This window comes from Octopus sinensis, linkage group LG19 (assembly GCF_006345805.1).
Source record: "Octopus sinensis linkage group LG19, ASM634580v1, whole genome shotgun sequence".
Lineage (NCBI taxonomy): Eukaryota > Metazoa > Mollusca > Cephalopoda > Octopoda > Octopodidae > Octopus > Octopus sinensis.
The window spans coordinates 30742514-30757825 of NC_043015.1; the positions used below are offsets into that span (position 1 = coordinate 30742514).

The window sequence follows — 15312 nt, forward strand, 5'->3', positions numbered from 1 at the left end:
TTTCTATTTCAAAAATCTCTCAATCATATGGAATGTGCCATTCTACCGAGTTCTGCAATCCAGTATAAGTTTATATTCTCTGTTATCAAAGTTCGCTCGTACAAAATCTTGCGAAATTTCATTTTTTGTAGGAGATTTACGGAAAAGTTTTGAAATATTTCTTACCTTATTTAAAACTCTGTTAAATTCAAGTTTTAGCTGGGGAAAACAAGCATTTTCGTGAGCCAAATCTGTTTGACAAAGTATGTCTTGTTGGCTTATGTCAGCTTCGTCATCACTGTCGTCTGTTATGGCGATCACTGTCGTCTGTTATAGCGATCTCTTCACTTTTTTTTATAAAAAAATCTGGAACTGGTTATTACATATGCTCAACGGGAAAGATCACCCGACTGAAAACTAACAGCATTCCCTTGACTTGCTATGAATAAACTCTGTTACCTGCAAGTTCAAAGAGTCAGCCGGGGGTTACCGAAGATGACAAGGAGCTGATCTAAGGTTCATGGGGAAAGAAGGTGAGAATTGATATGTTGCGATACGTTTCAACGAAACAGACAGCACTCTCAACTAAAGGCGACCGACAACAGTTCAGTTAGTTCAGTTTCAACGATATTTCTTCAAAAGAAAAAATGGAGAAATGTTTTGTGAAAAAAAAAAGTAGAAACAGCGGATCTTTTCACTTTGATCGGCGCATTTAAAAAAATAGTTATTTGTAACTAAACACTTTTAAACTTCGTATACTGATAGAATGTGTTATATAAAACATCTTTTATTGAAAAGATCCGAAACAGCAAGCCTTAATCGATTTTGGCAAATCGGTTTCGGTTTTACTGATCATAATATAAAACCGGTTTCGGTTTCGAGGCCTAGTAAATAGAAAATAGAAAAAAGTGGCCAGCAAGCCTCCACAGGGAATCAAAACCTGCACCTCTCAAAATTCCAGCCAAGTGCTCTGTACCATTAAGCTAAATGACCGCTGGCAACAGATACTGCTTTTTTATAATGCTGAGTAATAGCTTTTGGAATGTGAGAACATTTTAATAAACAAACTTGTGTGTGTGTTTATGTTTATACACATACATACCTGACAGGCTTCTTTCTACGAAATCTACTCACATGGTGTCATGCAGTGTGACTGAACCTGAAACTACATGGTTGTGAAGCAAACTTCTAATCACAGCCATGTCTTTATACATTGTATTTACTATCCAAAACATCTGTTATATGCTTCATAAAAACTTTATGTTTTTTTTCTTTTTCCTGTAAATTCAGCCTCCAGTTCCACCCACCTCACAACCCGAACATACAGAAACAAATTTCCATTTCATTGACTTCAGAGACATCAAGAAAGGTCAGTTCTTCAGTGTATTCCTTAATCCACATTGTAACTCCCAAACCTTCACTGCACTCCTAAATCTTAACCCTTTAGTTTTCAGATTACTCTGTTAAATGCAATACTTTTTCACTCAAATTGTTTTTAATTAATCATGCATTATCTTATAGCTTTGAGGTTTCAATGATATGATTGTTCATTTTTAGAATGTCATTGTAGGTTAGGTGTGAGAGGCCTGATCTGGTCAGTTTAAACATAAAATAGGTAGAAAACTTTGGCCGGATATGGCCAGTTTAAACACTAAAGGGTTAAAATAAACTCTCAAACTTTACTCACAGCAGTAAGTAGATTTGACTGCTATTTCATAATGCTTTTCCATGTGGTTATTGGTTTGTTTAACCACATGGTCAGACCTCTGCTTCAGCATCTTGAGAAATATATTATTCATGATAGCCGTCTGTGTATCTAGCAGTAGATTGGACATGTAGCATGCATGCCCGACATCTGATTCTCTAAAACAACAAAATAATAAATTGGGCTTCCACAATAGTATTTTAAGAGCCCCTGAAAAAGTTTCGCTTTAGATGTATGCATTGCAAGAAACAAATAGATTTCTTTCTCTAACATTTTACATGGATCTTTTCAGTTTGAACAGCAGTTTTTTAAAATAATTTCCACGTAACTAAACACTTTTAAACTTCGTATGCTGGTAGAATATGTTTATAAAACATCTTTTCCTCTCAGCTTTATTGAGAAAATTCTATAGTTTGTAAGATATTTGTTTTTGCTTTTCTTCAATTTCTGCAATTTCAACCAATGAATGACGTCTATTGAGGTGAAAACATTCTGTGCCGTATGAATATGTCCCTCATTTAAGAAACAGATTGGGTTTATTTACATTTGTGAAGAAAAAAAGATACCCTTCCCCCCACCCCTAACCCTAAAACAGATTGAAATGCAATAGATCGATACTAGGGTCATAATTATGGGTGACAATTTCATATGACACCGCTAGAAAAAACTGCCGTTCAAACCGAAAAGATCCTTTGACATAGATCAACTGACATGAACTAATGTGTGAAAAACAAAATAAGAATTTCCAAAGTTTCATTAAAATTAGTTTTTAAACACCAAATGGCTATGGGGGTCCACCAGAATAAAAAATGTAATCAAAGTGGTCCACATAGATAAAAAAAAATGGTTGAGAACCCCTGCTCCAACCAGATCGTCTTTGATGAACTATCAGTTGCTGAAGATCACTTGCTGTGGTGTTGTGCTGTGTGCTTTAGAATACAACACTTGGAGTTGAAATAATCAGGAAAGCTAAAGAGAGGATGGCTGCCTGGAAAGCAAGGGTTCGACCGAGTCCTAACTCTGCTGTTGTATTATCACATCATTGAAATCTTGAAGTTACGAGATCATACAGGATAAATTCAAAATGAGGTAGGCGCAGGAGTTGCTGTGTGGTAAGTAGCTTGCTAAACAACCACATGGTTCCGGGTTCAGTCCCACTGCGTGGCATCTTGGGCAAGTGTCTTCTGCTATAGCCCCGGGCCGACCAATGCCTTGTGAGTGGATTTGGTAGACAGAAACTGAAAGAAGCCTGTCGTATATATGTATATATATATATATAATATATATATATATATATATATATGTGTGTGTGTGTGTGTGTGTGTATGTGTTTGTGTGTCTGTGTTTGTCCCCCTAGCATTGCTTGACAACCGATGCTGGTGTGTTTATGTCCCCGTCACTTAGCGGTTCGGCAAAAGAGACCGATAGAATAAGTACTGGGCTTACAAAGAATAAGTCCCGGGGTCGATTTGCTCGACTAAAGGCGGTGCTCCAGCATAGCCGCAGTCAAATGATTGAAACAAGTAAAAGAGTAAATAAACATTATGTTTGATAAAGTAATCTGAATACTAAAGGGCTAAATTAGCATTGATACTTCTGCAGGTGAAGGTGCATGGCTTAGTGGTTAGAGTATTCAGCTCACAACCGTAAATCAGGAGTTCAATTCCCAGTGACGTGTTGTGTCCTTGATCAAGACATTTTATTTCGTGTTGCTTCAGCAGAGTCCACTCAACTGGTAAAAATGAGTAGTACCTGTATTTCAAAGGGCCAGCCTTGTCACACTCTGTGTCACACTGAATCTCCCTGAGAACTACATTAAGGATATACATGTCTGTGGAGTGCTCAGCCACTTTCATATTAATTTCGTGAGTAAGCTGTTCCGTTGATCGGATCAACTGGAACCCTCGTCGTCGTAAACAATGGACTACTGTATACTTCAGTAACTCTGCTTTTTTCTAGGTAGGAGTGTTGGCCCTATGCGAACACATTTTTGCCTCTGGGAAGAAGTAGTCCATATTAGTCGGCGGTGGTGGCGGCAGCGGCGGCAGTACAGACTTCGTTTGATGGAGATTATTATGAAGAGATTAATTACGGTGGTAGTAGCAGGGGTGGTGGTCATGGTGGTTGGCAGTGGTAATGATGATGATAGTGATGATGAGTATAACAACAGAGGTAGTTATGCAGTGGGCTGGTGGGGGGGGGTAAAAATTTTGTTTGTAATAAATTGAAAATAGCTTGAATCCGTTAATTAAATGTCTTTTCTTTTTTGCATTTGCCTCACAGGTGGTCTTTTAGGTCTTGGAGAATTTGGTGAAGTAGTGAAAGGAACTTTAACTATTCATGATGGCAAAAAAAGTAAAAAGGTAAAATAAATCCATTCCTGTATTTCGCTTTTTGAGATTATAATCATTCTACATTGCTAATCCATTTCAGAAATTCCAAGGATTTTTCAATTTTGGTCTCCCCCACCACAACCACCACTCCCACCCCACCATACTTGCAGCAGGTGCTTTTATAGAGTTGAGTAGATTAACTCATTTGATACCAACCAACCCAAGTTCAATGATACAAACTTCCTGTGTGAAAGGAGTCTAAAAACTTTCCATGAAAGCTTACTAATACAAAGAAGGGCTCTCTTGTTCAGGGGTGAGCTTGCTAATTAAGCAGAGGGCTTTCTAATTCAGAAGAAGGTTTGCTTGCTAGCTCAGATGTTCCTACAACTTAACGAGTTATGAAACTCATTTTTCTCTCTGGAAAAAAATAAGTTTATCCACTATCATTATAATTATTAGTCTGTGGAGGCGCAATGGCCCAGTGGTTAGGGCAGCGGACTCGCAGTCATAGGATCGCGGTTTCGATTCCCAGACCGGGCGTTGTGAGTGTTTATTGAACGAAAACACCTAAAGCTCCACGAGGCTCCGGCAGGGGATGGTGGTGATCCCTGCTGTACTCTTTCACCACAACTTTCTCTCACTCTTACTTCCTGTTTCTGTTGTACCTGTATTTCAAAGGGCCGGCCATGTCACGCTGAATATCCCCGAGAACTACGTTAAGGGTACACGTGTCTGTGGAGTGCTCAGCCACTTACACGTTAATTTCACGAGCAGGCTGTTCCGTTGATTTGGATCAACCGGAACCCTCGTCGTCGTAACCGACGGAGTGCTTCCAATTATTAGTCTGTCATGAATGAGCCATCTTTTACTAAAGACCAAGCAATGAGGATTCATCAAAAAATACTCTTGTATTTTAAAAAATATTTGTGGGAGTAAAACATCCTGAGCAAACAATGTCAAGGGCACTGGTTCACCTTGTCTCGATTAGACCAAACACGTTTTAGGTTGGTCACACTTTTTGTTTAAAAAACCATTCCCTCTAAAACATTGCTATTTTACTTAACAAACCAGTTTTTGTTGGTATATTAGCTAACACATTGTTACTAAATTAGCACACAAAATTATTCGCATTTTTCAAATAAGGCTATATGTATTTGCATAAGTTTCGATTCCTTCTATCTGTTTGGTTGACAACAAACACAACCAATTCTAATGAACTTTACTTCCCATGACCTTTATAGGTTTTTGTTCAATGAATGGATAATACAACCTTTCATGGTATGAACCAGAAAACCATGCATCATTTATAGCTCTTTGTGTATTATACGTGTAGGAGAGCGTTATTGAGGTCAACTTTGCATTTTATCCTTCCAAGGTTGACTCCATTTAATTGACTATAAATTCCTTTAAAAATATGCGATTCCATACTAATAATAGCAATCAATAATTTGATAGAGAGACAAATATAAAGAGAAGCAGGTAAATTGTCAAACAGGTTTATAGATATACAGACAGATAGATATAGCACAGTGGTTGTGAAGTTAGAGGCTGAAATAATAAAATCACAAAAACATTTTGATAAAATCCTACTTTCTCTTTTCTGTATTTTAAATTTCTGTTTTTATATTATTTTTAGATAACAGTTGCTTTGAAAACCTTTAATAATAATGTTGTGAACAGCACTTCAGACTTCTGTCGAGAAGCAAAGATTATGATGAACTTGGACCATATATGTATCACCAAACTAATCGGTCTCTGTCAGATGCCTTTGATGCTGGTAGGTGGCAGCACCGTTTTCGCTTTTTTATGTATTGTTTTATGTTACACTACTGCAAACTGTCATATTCCCTCACCAATCCAGTTAAACTGAGATTTATAAGGGGTATTCCACACCCTTTATAAATTTTGAGGTACTTACTCTTTTACTTGTTTCAGTCATTTGACTGCGGCCATGCTGGAGCACCGCCTTTAATCGAGCAACTCGACCCCGGGACTTATTCTTTTGTAAGCCCAGTACTTATTCTATTGGTCTCTTTTGCCAAACCGCTAAGTAACGGGGACATAAACACACCAGCATTGGCTGTGAAGCAATGCTAGGGGGACAAACACAGACACACAAACACACACACACATACATACATATATACATATATACGACGGGCTTCTTTCAGTTTCCGTCTACCAAATCAACTCACAAGGCTATAGTAGAAGACACTTGCCCAAGGTGCCACGCAGTGAGACTGAACCCGGAACTATGTGGTTGGTAGACAAGCTACTTACCACACAGCCACTCCTGCGCCTTAGTTTATATCTCTTTACAATCTGAGTTCAAATCCTGCCAGAACAACTTTATTTTACTTCTTTTCATTTCAGGGTTGATAAAATAAGAACCAGTCATGAGTACTAATGTTGATACAATCCACTGTACTCTTCGACAAAATTTGAATCCTTTTGTTTACATCTGAAATTATCATCGTCCTCATTTTAATTCAGGCTTTGTTGGAACTCCTGGGGTCTTGCATGCTTAGCAATCTTGCTACATGCAGCCTACATCATCATCATTGTTCGACCATGGTCGAGACAATGGAATTTACTATGCTACGCCAGACTTCACGGTCTGTCATAGCATTACGGAGGTCCTGTTGCTGGATACTTGTATCCCTGGAGATTACATCAGGATAGGAGAGTGTGCACCCTCTGGTATTATGAGCAGATGGCTTCCAGAGGAGAAGAGTAGAAATTACCTCGTTTTCAGCTCTACAACAATGTCCAGCAAACTGGGCTCTTCTACCTTTCACAAGAGATGACACAGGTGGTACCATGCTATCTGTTCTTTTCAACTACCTAATGCTTTTCTGATGATTCTGGCCATGCCAAGGAGGTAAACCTTTTGTAACAGTTCTACTGGGCACTCTATTCCCATTTCCTTTATGTTTTTGGTGCCTTCTGATACTGTCCCCAAGGACCCAAGAATACTTGGCACTATCTTCACCTCAGCTTTTTGAACAAAGAAGCAACAGTGTTACCTGAACAGTTGAAAGTGGCCTAAATAATGTATGGAACCATATTTCTATTATCGATGGGAATAAGATATTTGGGAATGTACATCTAGTTTTCAAAGTTAGAAACATTATTATTATAAAGGTGAAGGTGGCATTTTTGTCCATCTGTACATTCTGAATTCAAATTATGCCAAGGACAACTTTACCTTTCTTCCTTTTGAGATCAGTAAAGTAAGTCCCAGTTGAGCACTAGGGTCAATGTAATCAACTTATCCCCTCCCCCAAAATTGCTGGCTTTGTGCTAAAATTTGAAACCGTTATTATTATAAAGGTTGTGGATTCACAGATTTGTTAGTGTTGAGTAAAATGCCTTGTAATACTTCTTCCAGCTCTTTGTGTTCTGAGTTCAAATTCCTCCTAAGACAATTTCTGATTTTCGTCCTTTTGAAATCAATAAAATAAAGTACCAGTCATGTACTGGTGTTGATGCTATTTACTAACCTTCTCCTGTCAAAATAGCTGGCCATGTGATAAATTATAAGGCATGGCTGCATGGTAAGAAACTTGCTTCCCAACCACATAGTTCTGGGTTCAGTCCCCCTGCGCAGCACCTTCGACAAGTGCCTTCTACTATAGCTTCAGGCCAACCAAAGCTTTGTAGGTAGATTTGGTAGAAGAAAATTGAAAGAAACCTTCCATATACATATATGTGTGACTTTGTATCTCTGTCTCTCACCACTGCTTGACAACTGGTGTTGGTGTGTTTACATCACCGTAACTTAGCAGTTCAACAAATGAGTCTGATTGAATAAGTACTAGGCTTAACAAAATAAGTCGTGAGGTCAATTTGTTCGCCTAAAACCCTTCAAAGCAGTGCTCCAGCATGGCTGCTGTCAAATGACTGAAACCAGTAAAAGATAAAAACTGAAAGATATCAGAATTCCATATTTGACCAACACCAAAGATATGTATATATATATATATATGTATGTTTTTTTTTTAAACTTTTAGGTTGAAGAATTTGTCCCGAAAGGATCAATGCTAGACTTTCTCTTGGATTACCCTTCAAAAGTTGATGCAAAAGTAGAACTGATTTTATGGGCATCTCAAATTGCTTTTGGAATGGTTTATCTGGAATCAAAGAAAATGGTGCATCGAGATTTGGCAGCAAGAAATATCCTCTTAGAGTCTAAAAAACAGGTGACTATCAATTGAGTCTTCTGTCAGCATCTGGAATTTGTGTTGCTGTTGTTATTATTATTATTATTATTATTGTTATTATTATTATTATTATTATTATTATTATTATTATTATTATTATTATTATTATTGTTATTATTATTATTATTATTATTATTATTATTGTTATTATTATTATTATTATTGTTATTATTATTATTATTATTATTATTATCTCTTAAAGCCAATTTTGTTGTTGTTTAACCCCCAGTTTATACACCCCTAATCACTCAATCTTCATTTTAGGTTTAGTATAGGTTTTTAACACAATTTTTTTCTTCAAACTGGCATTGGTTGTACAAGACTTCTTGAGACAGCAGTATATATATATATATAACCGGATGTCCTTCCTGCCAACCATTACTGATTTTTAAAATAAGATACCGTAAATCCTCGAGTATAGTCCGCCCTTGAGTATAATACACAGGGGATTTTTAGGGGGCTGTACCTCTGAAAAACCTAAACTTTGTGTATAATACATGCTCCTTCTCTAACTTGAGTCAAGGAGGTCTATATAACATCCTTGGTTTGTAAAAATGCATACAGTAACGTCCTTTATTATTATTGTATATATAATGCAAATGTAGCTTTTTTGTGCATTTTGTTTGCAGAAAATAAAGAAATAACAGCAATAACTGTTAATAAATGTTGCTTACTGCAAGTTATGGATGATTCTTTTATGACTTCATTGCTTTCAGGCTTAGCTTAAGGTATTTTTGCGCCTGACATCACAAAATGCGTCTGAATAAACATTGCTGGACAGCAAATAGAGACTTGGACATTGCTTAGAAAATAATTTTTATTTTTAACCTCGTATATAGTACACACTAGGGATTTTGACCTTTAAATTTTGGGAAAAAAATGTGGATTATACTCGAGGATTTACAGTACATTATTCTGCATCTTCACATGTGAAAAAAACTGCTGGACATTTTGTTTGTGGGAAATATAAAGAACATCACCCCAAGACAATGTCAGTGTGAAGATATGTGGATACACACATGCACACACACACATCATCATCATCATTTTAACATCCATTTTTACATGCTCTGGGACTAAACAACAACAACAAAATAAACAGTGTCTCATTTGAAGTTGTTATTACTGTACATACATCATTTAATGATATTAAAAATCATCCTTTATTATTCATCAGGTTTTTCTTTGAGGTTTTTTTTTTTCCACTCCACAGATTAAAATAAGTGATTTTGGATTATCTCGAGCTGTTGGGGAGAACCAATATTATCGTGCCACCACTGGAGGAAAATGGCCTATCAAATGGTACTGTTCATTTTACTTTGTCTATTTATTTTTCTGAAATTACACATATTTCTTTTGTCTTTATTTATCACATGTAATATGCAAAATAACTCAACTGCACTTGCAGTTCATCATCATCATCATCATGGTCATCATGATCATCATGATCATCATCATGGTCATCAACATCATCATGGTCATCATCATCATGGTCATCATCATCATCATCATGGTATTCAACATCATCATGGTCATCATCATCATCATGGTCATCATCATCATCGTCATCATCATGGTATTCAACATCATCATGGTCATCATCATCATCATCGTCATCATCACCATGGTCATCATCATCACCATGGTCATCATCATCATCATGGTCATCATCATCACCATGGTCATCATCATCACCATGGTCATCATCATCATGGTCATCATCATCACCATGGTCATCATCATCATCATGGTCATCATCATCACCATGGTCATCATCATCATCATGGTCATCATCATCATCATGGTCATCATCATCACCATGGTCATCATCATCATCATGGTCATCATCATCACCATGGTCATCATCACCATGGTCATCATCATCACCATGGTCATCATCATCACCATGGTCATCATCATCATCATGGTCATCATCACCATGGTCATCATCATCACCATGGTCATCATCATCATCATGGTCATCATCACCATGGTCATCATCATCACCATGGTCATCATCATCATCATGGTCATCATCATCATCATGGTCATCATCATCATGGTCATCATCATCACCATGGTCGTCATCATCATCATCATCATCATGGTCATCATCATCATCATGGTCATCATCATCACCATGGTCGTCATCATCATCATCATCATCATGGTCATCATCATCACCATGGTCATCATCATCATCATGGTCATCATCACCATGGTCATCATCATCACCATGGTCATCATCATCATCATGGTCATCATCATCATCATGGTCATCATCATCATGGTCATCATCATCACCATGGTCGTCATCATCATCATCATCATCATGGTCATCATCATCATCATGGTCATCATCATCATCATGGTCATCATCATCACCATGGTCATCATCATCATCATGGTCATCATCACCATGGTCATCATCATCACCATGGTCATCATCATCATCATGGTCATCATCACCATGGTCATCATCATCACCATGGTCATCATCATCATCATGGTCATCATCATCATCATGGTCATCATCATCATGGTCATCATCATCATCATTGTCATCATCATCACAATGGTCATCATCATCACCATGGTCATCATCATCATCATCATCATCATGGTCATCATCATCATCATGGTCATCATCATCATCATGGTCATCATCATCATCATGGTCATCATCATCACCATGGTCATCATCATCATCATGGTCATCATCACCATGGTCATCATCATCACCATGGTCATCATCATCATCATGGTCATCATCACCATGGTCATCATCATCACCATGGTCATCATCATCATCATGGTCATCATCATCATCATGGTCATCATCATCATGGTCATCATCATCATCATTGTCATCATCATCACAATGGTCATCATCATCACCATGGTCATCATCATCATCATCATCATCATGGTCATCATCATCATCATGGTCATCATCATCATGGTCATCATCATCATCATTGTCATCATCATCACAATGGTCATCATCATCACCATGGTCATCATCATCATCATGGTCATCATCATCGTCATTGTTGTTGTCAATTATTCCTCCATACTAGCTGGGTTAAATAGGATGACTTTCTGAGGCTGTATTTTACATCAGGCAGCTAGATACCCTTCATAATGCCAACTCTTTTAGTTACTTTTCACAACACACACGGGTATAAGGTATAAGGGTATCTGTTCTAAAAGTTGGGACACACATAATTATAATAGGAATTTCATTTGATTAGAGAGAAAAAAAGCAAAACCCTCTTATTGGTTTTAGTCATTGTGTCATGACCATGCTTAGGTATTAATCCTAAACATATCATTTTCGTCATCATCATCATCAACATCATTGTCGTGCCTACTTTCCATGCTGGCATGGGTTGGACATGTCATCATGCTCCAAGTCAGTTCTTATTCAGAATTACTAATTAATCTCCTAGATGTCCCATGGGATGGAAGATGTCCCATGGGATGTTGCTGAAGAGGTTACAGACGTGTGACGAAAGATGTCCAGGCAACAGACATAAGCTAAAATAAGAGATGATGATGATGATGAGGATGAGGATGAGGATGAGGATGAGGATGAAGATGACAAATAGACAAGTGAAGAATGAATATGTAGTACATGTGTCTATTAGGCAAGTAAAAGAAAAAAAATTACCATCCTGAAATATAACAATATCTGTTTCAGCCCATTATTTTACATCAGGAATCTTATAAACCAAATTCATAAACATGTGTGTGTGTGTGTGTGTGTGTGTGTGTGTGTGTGTGTGTGTGTGTGTGTGTGTGTGTTGTGGTGTGTGTGTGGTGTGTGTGTGTGTGTGTGTGTGTGTGTGTGTGTGTGTGTGTGTGTGTGTGTGTGTGTGTGTGTGTGTGTGTGTGTGTGTGTGTGTGTGTGCGTGCGGACACAACAAACTTCTTTTAGTTTCTGTCTACCAAATCCACTGAAAAGGCTTTGACCAGAGCCCAGGGATATAACAGAAGACAGGCCCAAGGTGCCATGTAGTGGGATCAAACTCAGAACTCTATGATTGGGAAGTGAACTTCACACCACACAGCCATGTCTGTGCCAACTAAAGATTTTTTTTTAATATTTTTTTTTTTAATTTTGTTTTCCTTCATTTTTGTTTTTTTACGATCCATTAACTGACTTTGATTTTCAGTTTTTTTTGCAACATGTTGCAGGTATTCACCTGAGTCTGTGAAATATGGCCATTTCTCACATGCCTCAGATGTCTGGAGTTTTGGTATAACATTATGGGAAATGTTCACATATGGAGATGTACCTTACCATGATATGAAAGGAATTGAAGTAAGTCTTTATTGCTTTTTCTTTAATTATGTATGTTGGATGTTGTCATAATTTGGGTTGGGTACCAGGGTGAAAAAAACTATAGCTTATAGCAACTTTTATTTTAAGTATCTAAGGTTTACCAGGGAAGAAAGTACCATATTTTGATGCCATAAAAGGTGCATGGACATATTAGATGAACCCATATTTCAGCTGTGCATATTCAGGAAAAAGGTTTAGCATTTCTTTCTCCAGCTATTATATCCTTCATGTCCTGCTGGGTCAATGGTGTCTATATCTACTTGTATCACACAACTCCCTGTTTCTTTCCTCTTAAAATTTAACTGTATTTCCCATAAAATGAATAATTATATGAATATATTAATTTTTTTTTTTTTAATTCCTATTTTCTCCAGGTCATGAAATTTTTGGAAAACAATAACCGATTGTCTCAGCCCAAAAAATGCCCAAACGCAGTCTACAAGATAATGGGCTGCTGTTGGGAAATGGAAAGCAAAGCTCGACCAACATTCACAAAACTCCAGGAATTCTTTACCAATTTTGGAAACCAAATGTAACTGAAGAGAAACCTGTTTTTGTTGTTGCTGCTGCTGTTTTTATTGTTGTTGTCTGTGTTGTTTTTATGTTGTCCTTTTGTTTTGTAATTATATTTTTTATTATATATTTTTTAATGAGGTCCGAGGGATGGGGGTGTGACTTAAAGAATCCTGAGAGCATTCAACAAAAGGCTTTGTAACATTTAGTTACAAATGCTTACATTCTAAGTTCAAATCCCACCAAAATCAACTTTGCCTTTCATCCTTCCATTCCAGAATCAAGAAAATAAGAACTGAGTCAGTATAATCCACTGTCCCTTTCTTTCACCACCACCACTTCCACCAAAATCAATCAGATTGATCATTGATTGACGTATCTTATCATCAAAAAGCAAAGCTTTTAAGTCTTTTTATCTGTATGAAGTTTGTCAAATAAATCCTTTGGGGATTTTGAGAGTTACATACCAGTAATATACTGGAATTATAGGGGCGCAGGTATTTATCTGTTTGAGGTTTGTCAAATAAATCCTTTGGGGATTTTGAGAGTTACATACCAGTAATATACTGGAATTATAGGGACACAGGTATTTATCTGTTTGAGGTTTGTCAAATAAATCCTTTGGGGATTTTGAGAGTTACATACCAGTAATATACTGGAATTATAGGGGCGCAGGTATTTATCTGTTTGAGGTTTGTCAAATAAATCCTTTGGGGATTTTGAGAGTTACATACCAGTAATATACTGGAATTATAGGGACACAGGTATTTATCTGTTTGAGGTTTGTCAAATAAATCCTTTGGGGATTTTGAGAGTTACATACCAGTAATATACTGGAATTATAGGGGCACAGGTATTTATCTGTTTGAGGTTTGTCAAATAAATCCTTTGGGGATTTTGAGAGTTACATACCAGTAATATACTGGAATTATAGGGGCACAGGTATTTATCTGTTTGAGGTTTGTCAAATAAATCCTTTGGGGATTTTGAGAGTTACATACCAGTAATATACTGGAATTATAGGGACACAGGTATTACCGTGTCAATAAGAAGCTTGCTCTGGGCTCAATCTCATCGTGCAGAACTTTTAGCAAGTGTCTCCTGCCATAGAATCTACCAATTTCAGGTCATTGTGGTGTTTGGTTGAGAAAAACTGTGCAGAGGTCCAACATAAATGTGTGTGTGTGTGTGTATGTATGTGTGTGTATTATACTATGTTTGTATATAAATATCAGCTATAAAAAAATGAAATAATGAAAAAATTGGTGGGTTTTAACAAAGTCCCTTGTGATATTTGTTCAGAACTGCTTTACAGACACTTCTTGTCATTCTTGCCATCAGGTGTACATTGAACCAATGACTGACCCATCAAAAACCTGTAACCAACAACACTATTATTCATTAATTGCAATAATATGATAATCAGCAACACATCCTTAATTAGGCTCTCCCGAGCCTAATCAAAAAGAAATCATTATATCTATATATTTTATAGTTTTTTTGTTTTGTTTTATTATTTTTATTTTTATTTTCACTTGAACAAATTTTCATGACATCACCATTTTCACTGACCTTTTTTTATGAGAAAAACAAAGATTTTAATGACAATTTTTGTATATTTTTGTTATGAAAATAAATTTTATAAATTGCAGATGTTGTTGTCATTTGTTCATTTGACTCTGTCACAATCTTATGCCCTTAGCTGCAAAAGGAGGAATTACAACCGTGTTTCGTGGTCTGCTACCACAACAGCTCCTTTATAGGATCCAGTTAGCTCAAGACATCATCAGGAGGAACCACATCCGGTTTCGGCCCCTACTCCTCTACTGTTTTGACGTGGCGGGGCCCCCCTTTTCGGAGGTATCTTCAGCTCTGGTGTTGGGTGCATGTCTTCTTTCTTCTGTTCCCTGGCCTCTTCGATGTATCGTCAGTGAGTGTCAGCCGGTGACTGACTGTCTTGTCAAATTCTCCCTTTAAATACCTGCCACCAGACTCCAGCAGGCAGCCCCAGCAAGTTGTCACATGACACTGTCTCACCTTAACTGACTAGTTTTAGCCTGCACTTTTTCTAAACGACCTGTCAGCAGGCAGCCCTAGCGAGTTGTCATGTGACTCAGCAGGCAGCCCCAGCGAGTTGTCATGTGACTTCAGATCACACCCTACAAATTACAACAACCCATTTTTTAAGCCCATCTTCCCTGCTAAAGTGGA

The 15312-nt window shown here is 37.3% G+C and overlaps 1 protein-coding gene across 3 annotated transcripts in view; it reads left to right on the plus strand.

Annotated features, from left to right (window-relative positions):
* Positions 1 to 14339, plus strand: part of LOC115222174 (tyrosine-protein kinase HTK16) — a 94543-nt gene extending 80204 nt beyond the window's left edge. Inside the window, exons 13-21 of one of the 3 annotated variants that reach the window (XR_005002971.1) lie at positions 1270 to 1348; positions 3968 to 4047; positions 5654 to 5794; positions 8031 to 8219; positions 9454 to 9542; positions 12441 to 12567; positions 12963 to 13526; positions 13616 to 13954; positions 14133 to 14339. Coding sequence is in view for 1 of the 3 variants with exons in the window: in XM_029792320.2 (XP_029648180.1) it covers positions 1270 to 1348; positions 3968 to 4047; positions 5654 to 5794; positions 8031 to 8219; positions 9454 to 9542; positions 12441 to 12567; positions 12963 to 13124 (867 nt within the window). In the remaining 2 variants the exon portion in view is untranslated. The other 2 variants (XR_005002972.1, XM_029792320.2) reach the window with 2 other exon arrangements.
* The last annotated feature ends 973 nt before the right edge of the window (positions 14340 to 15312 follow it).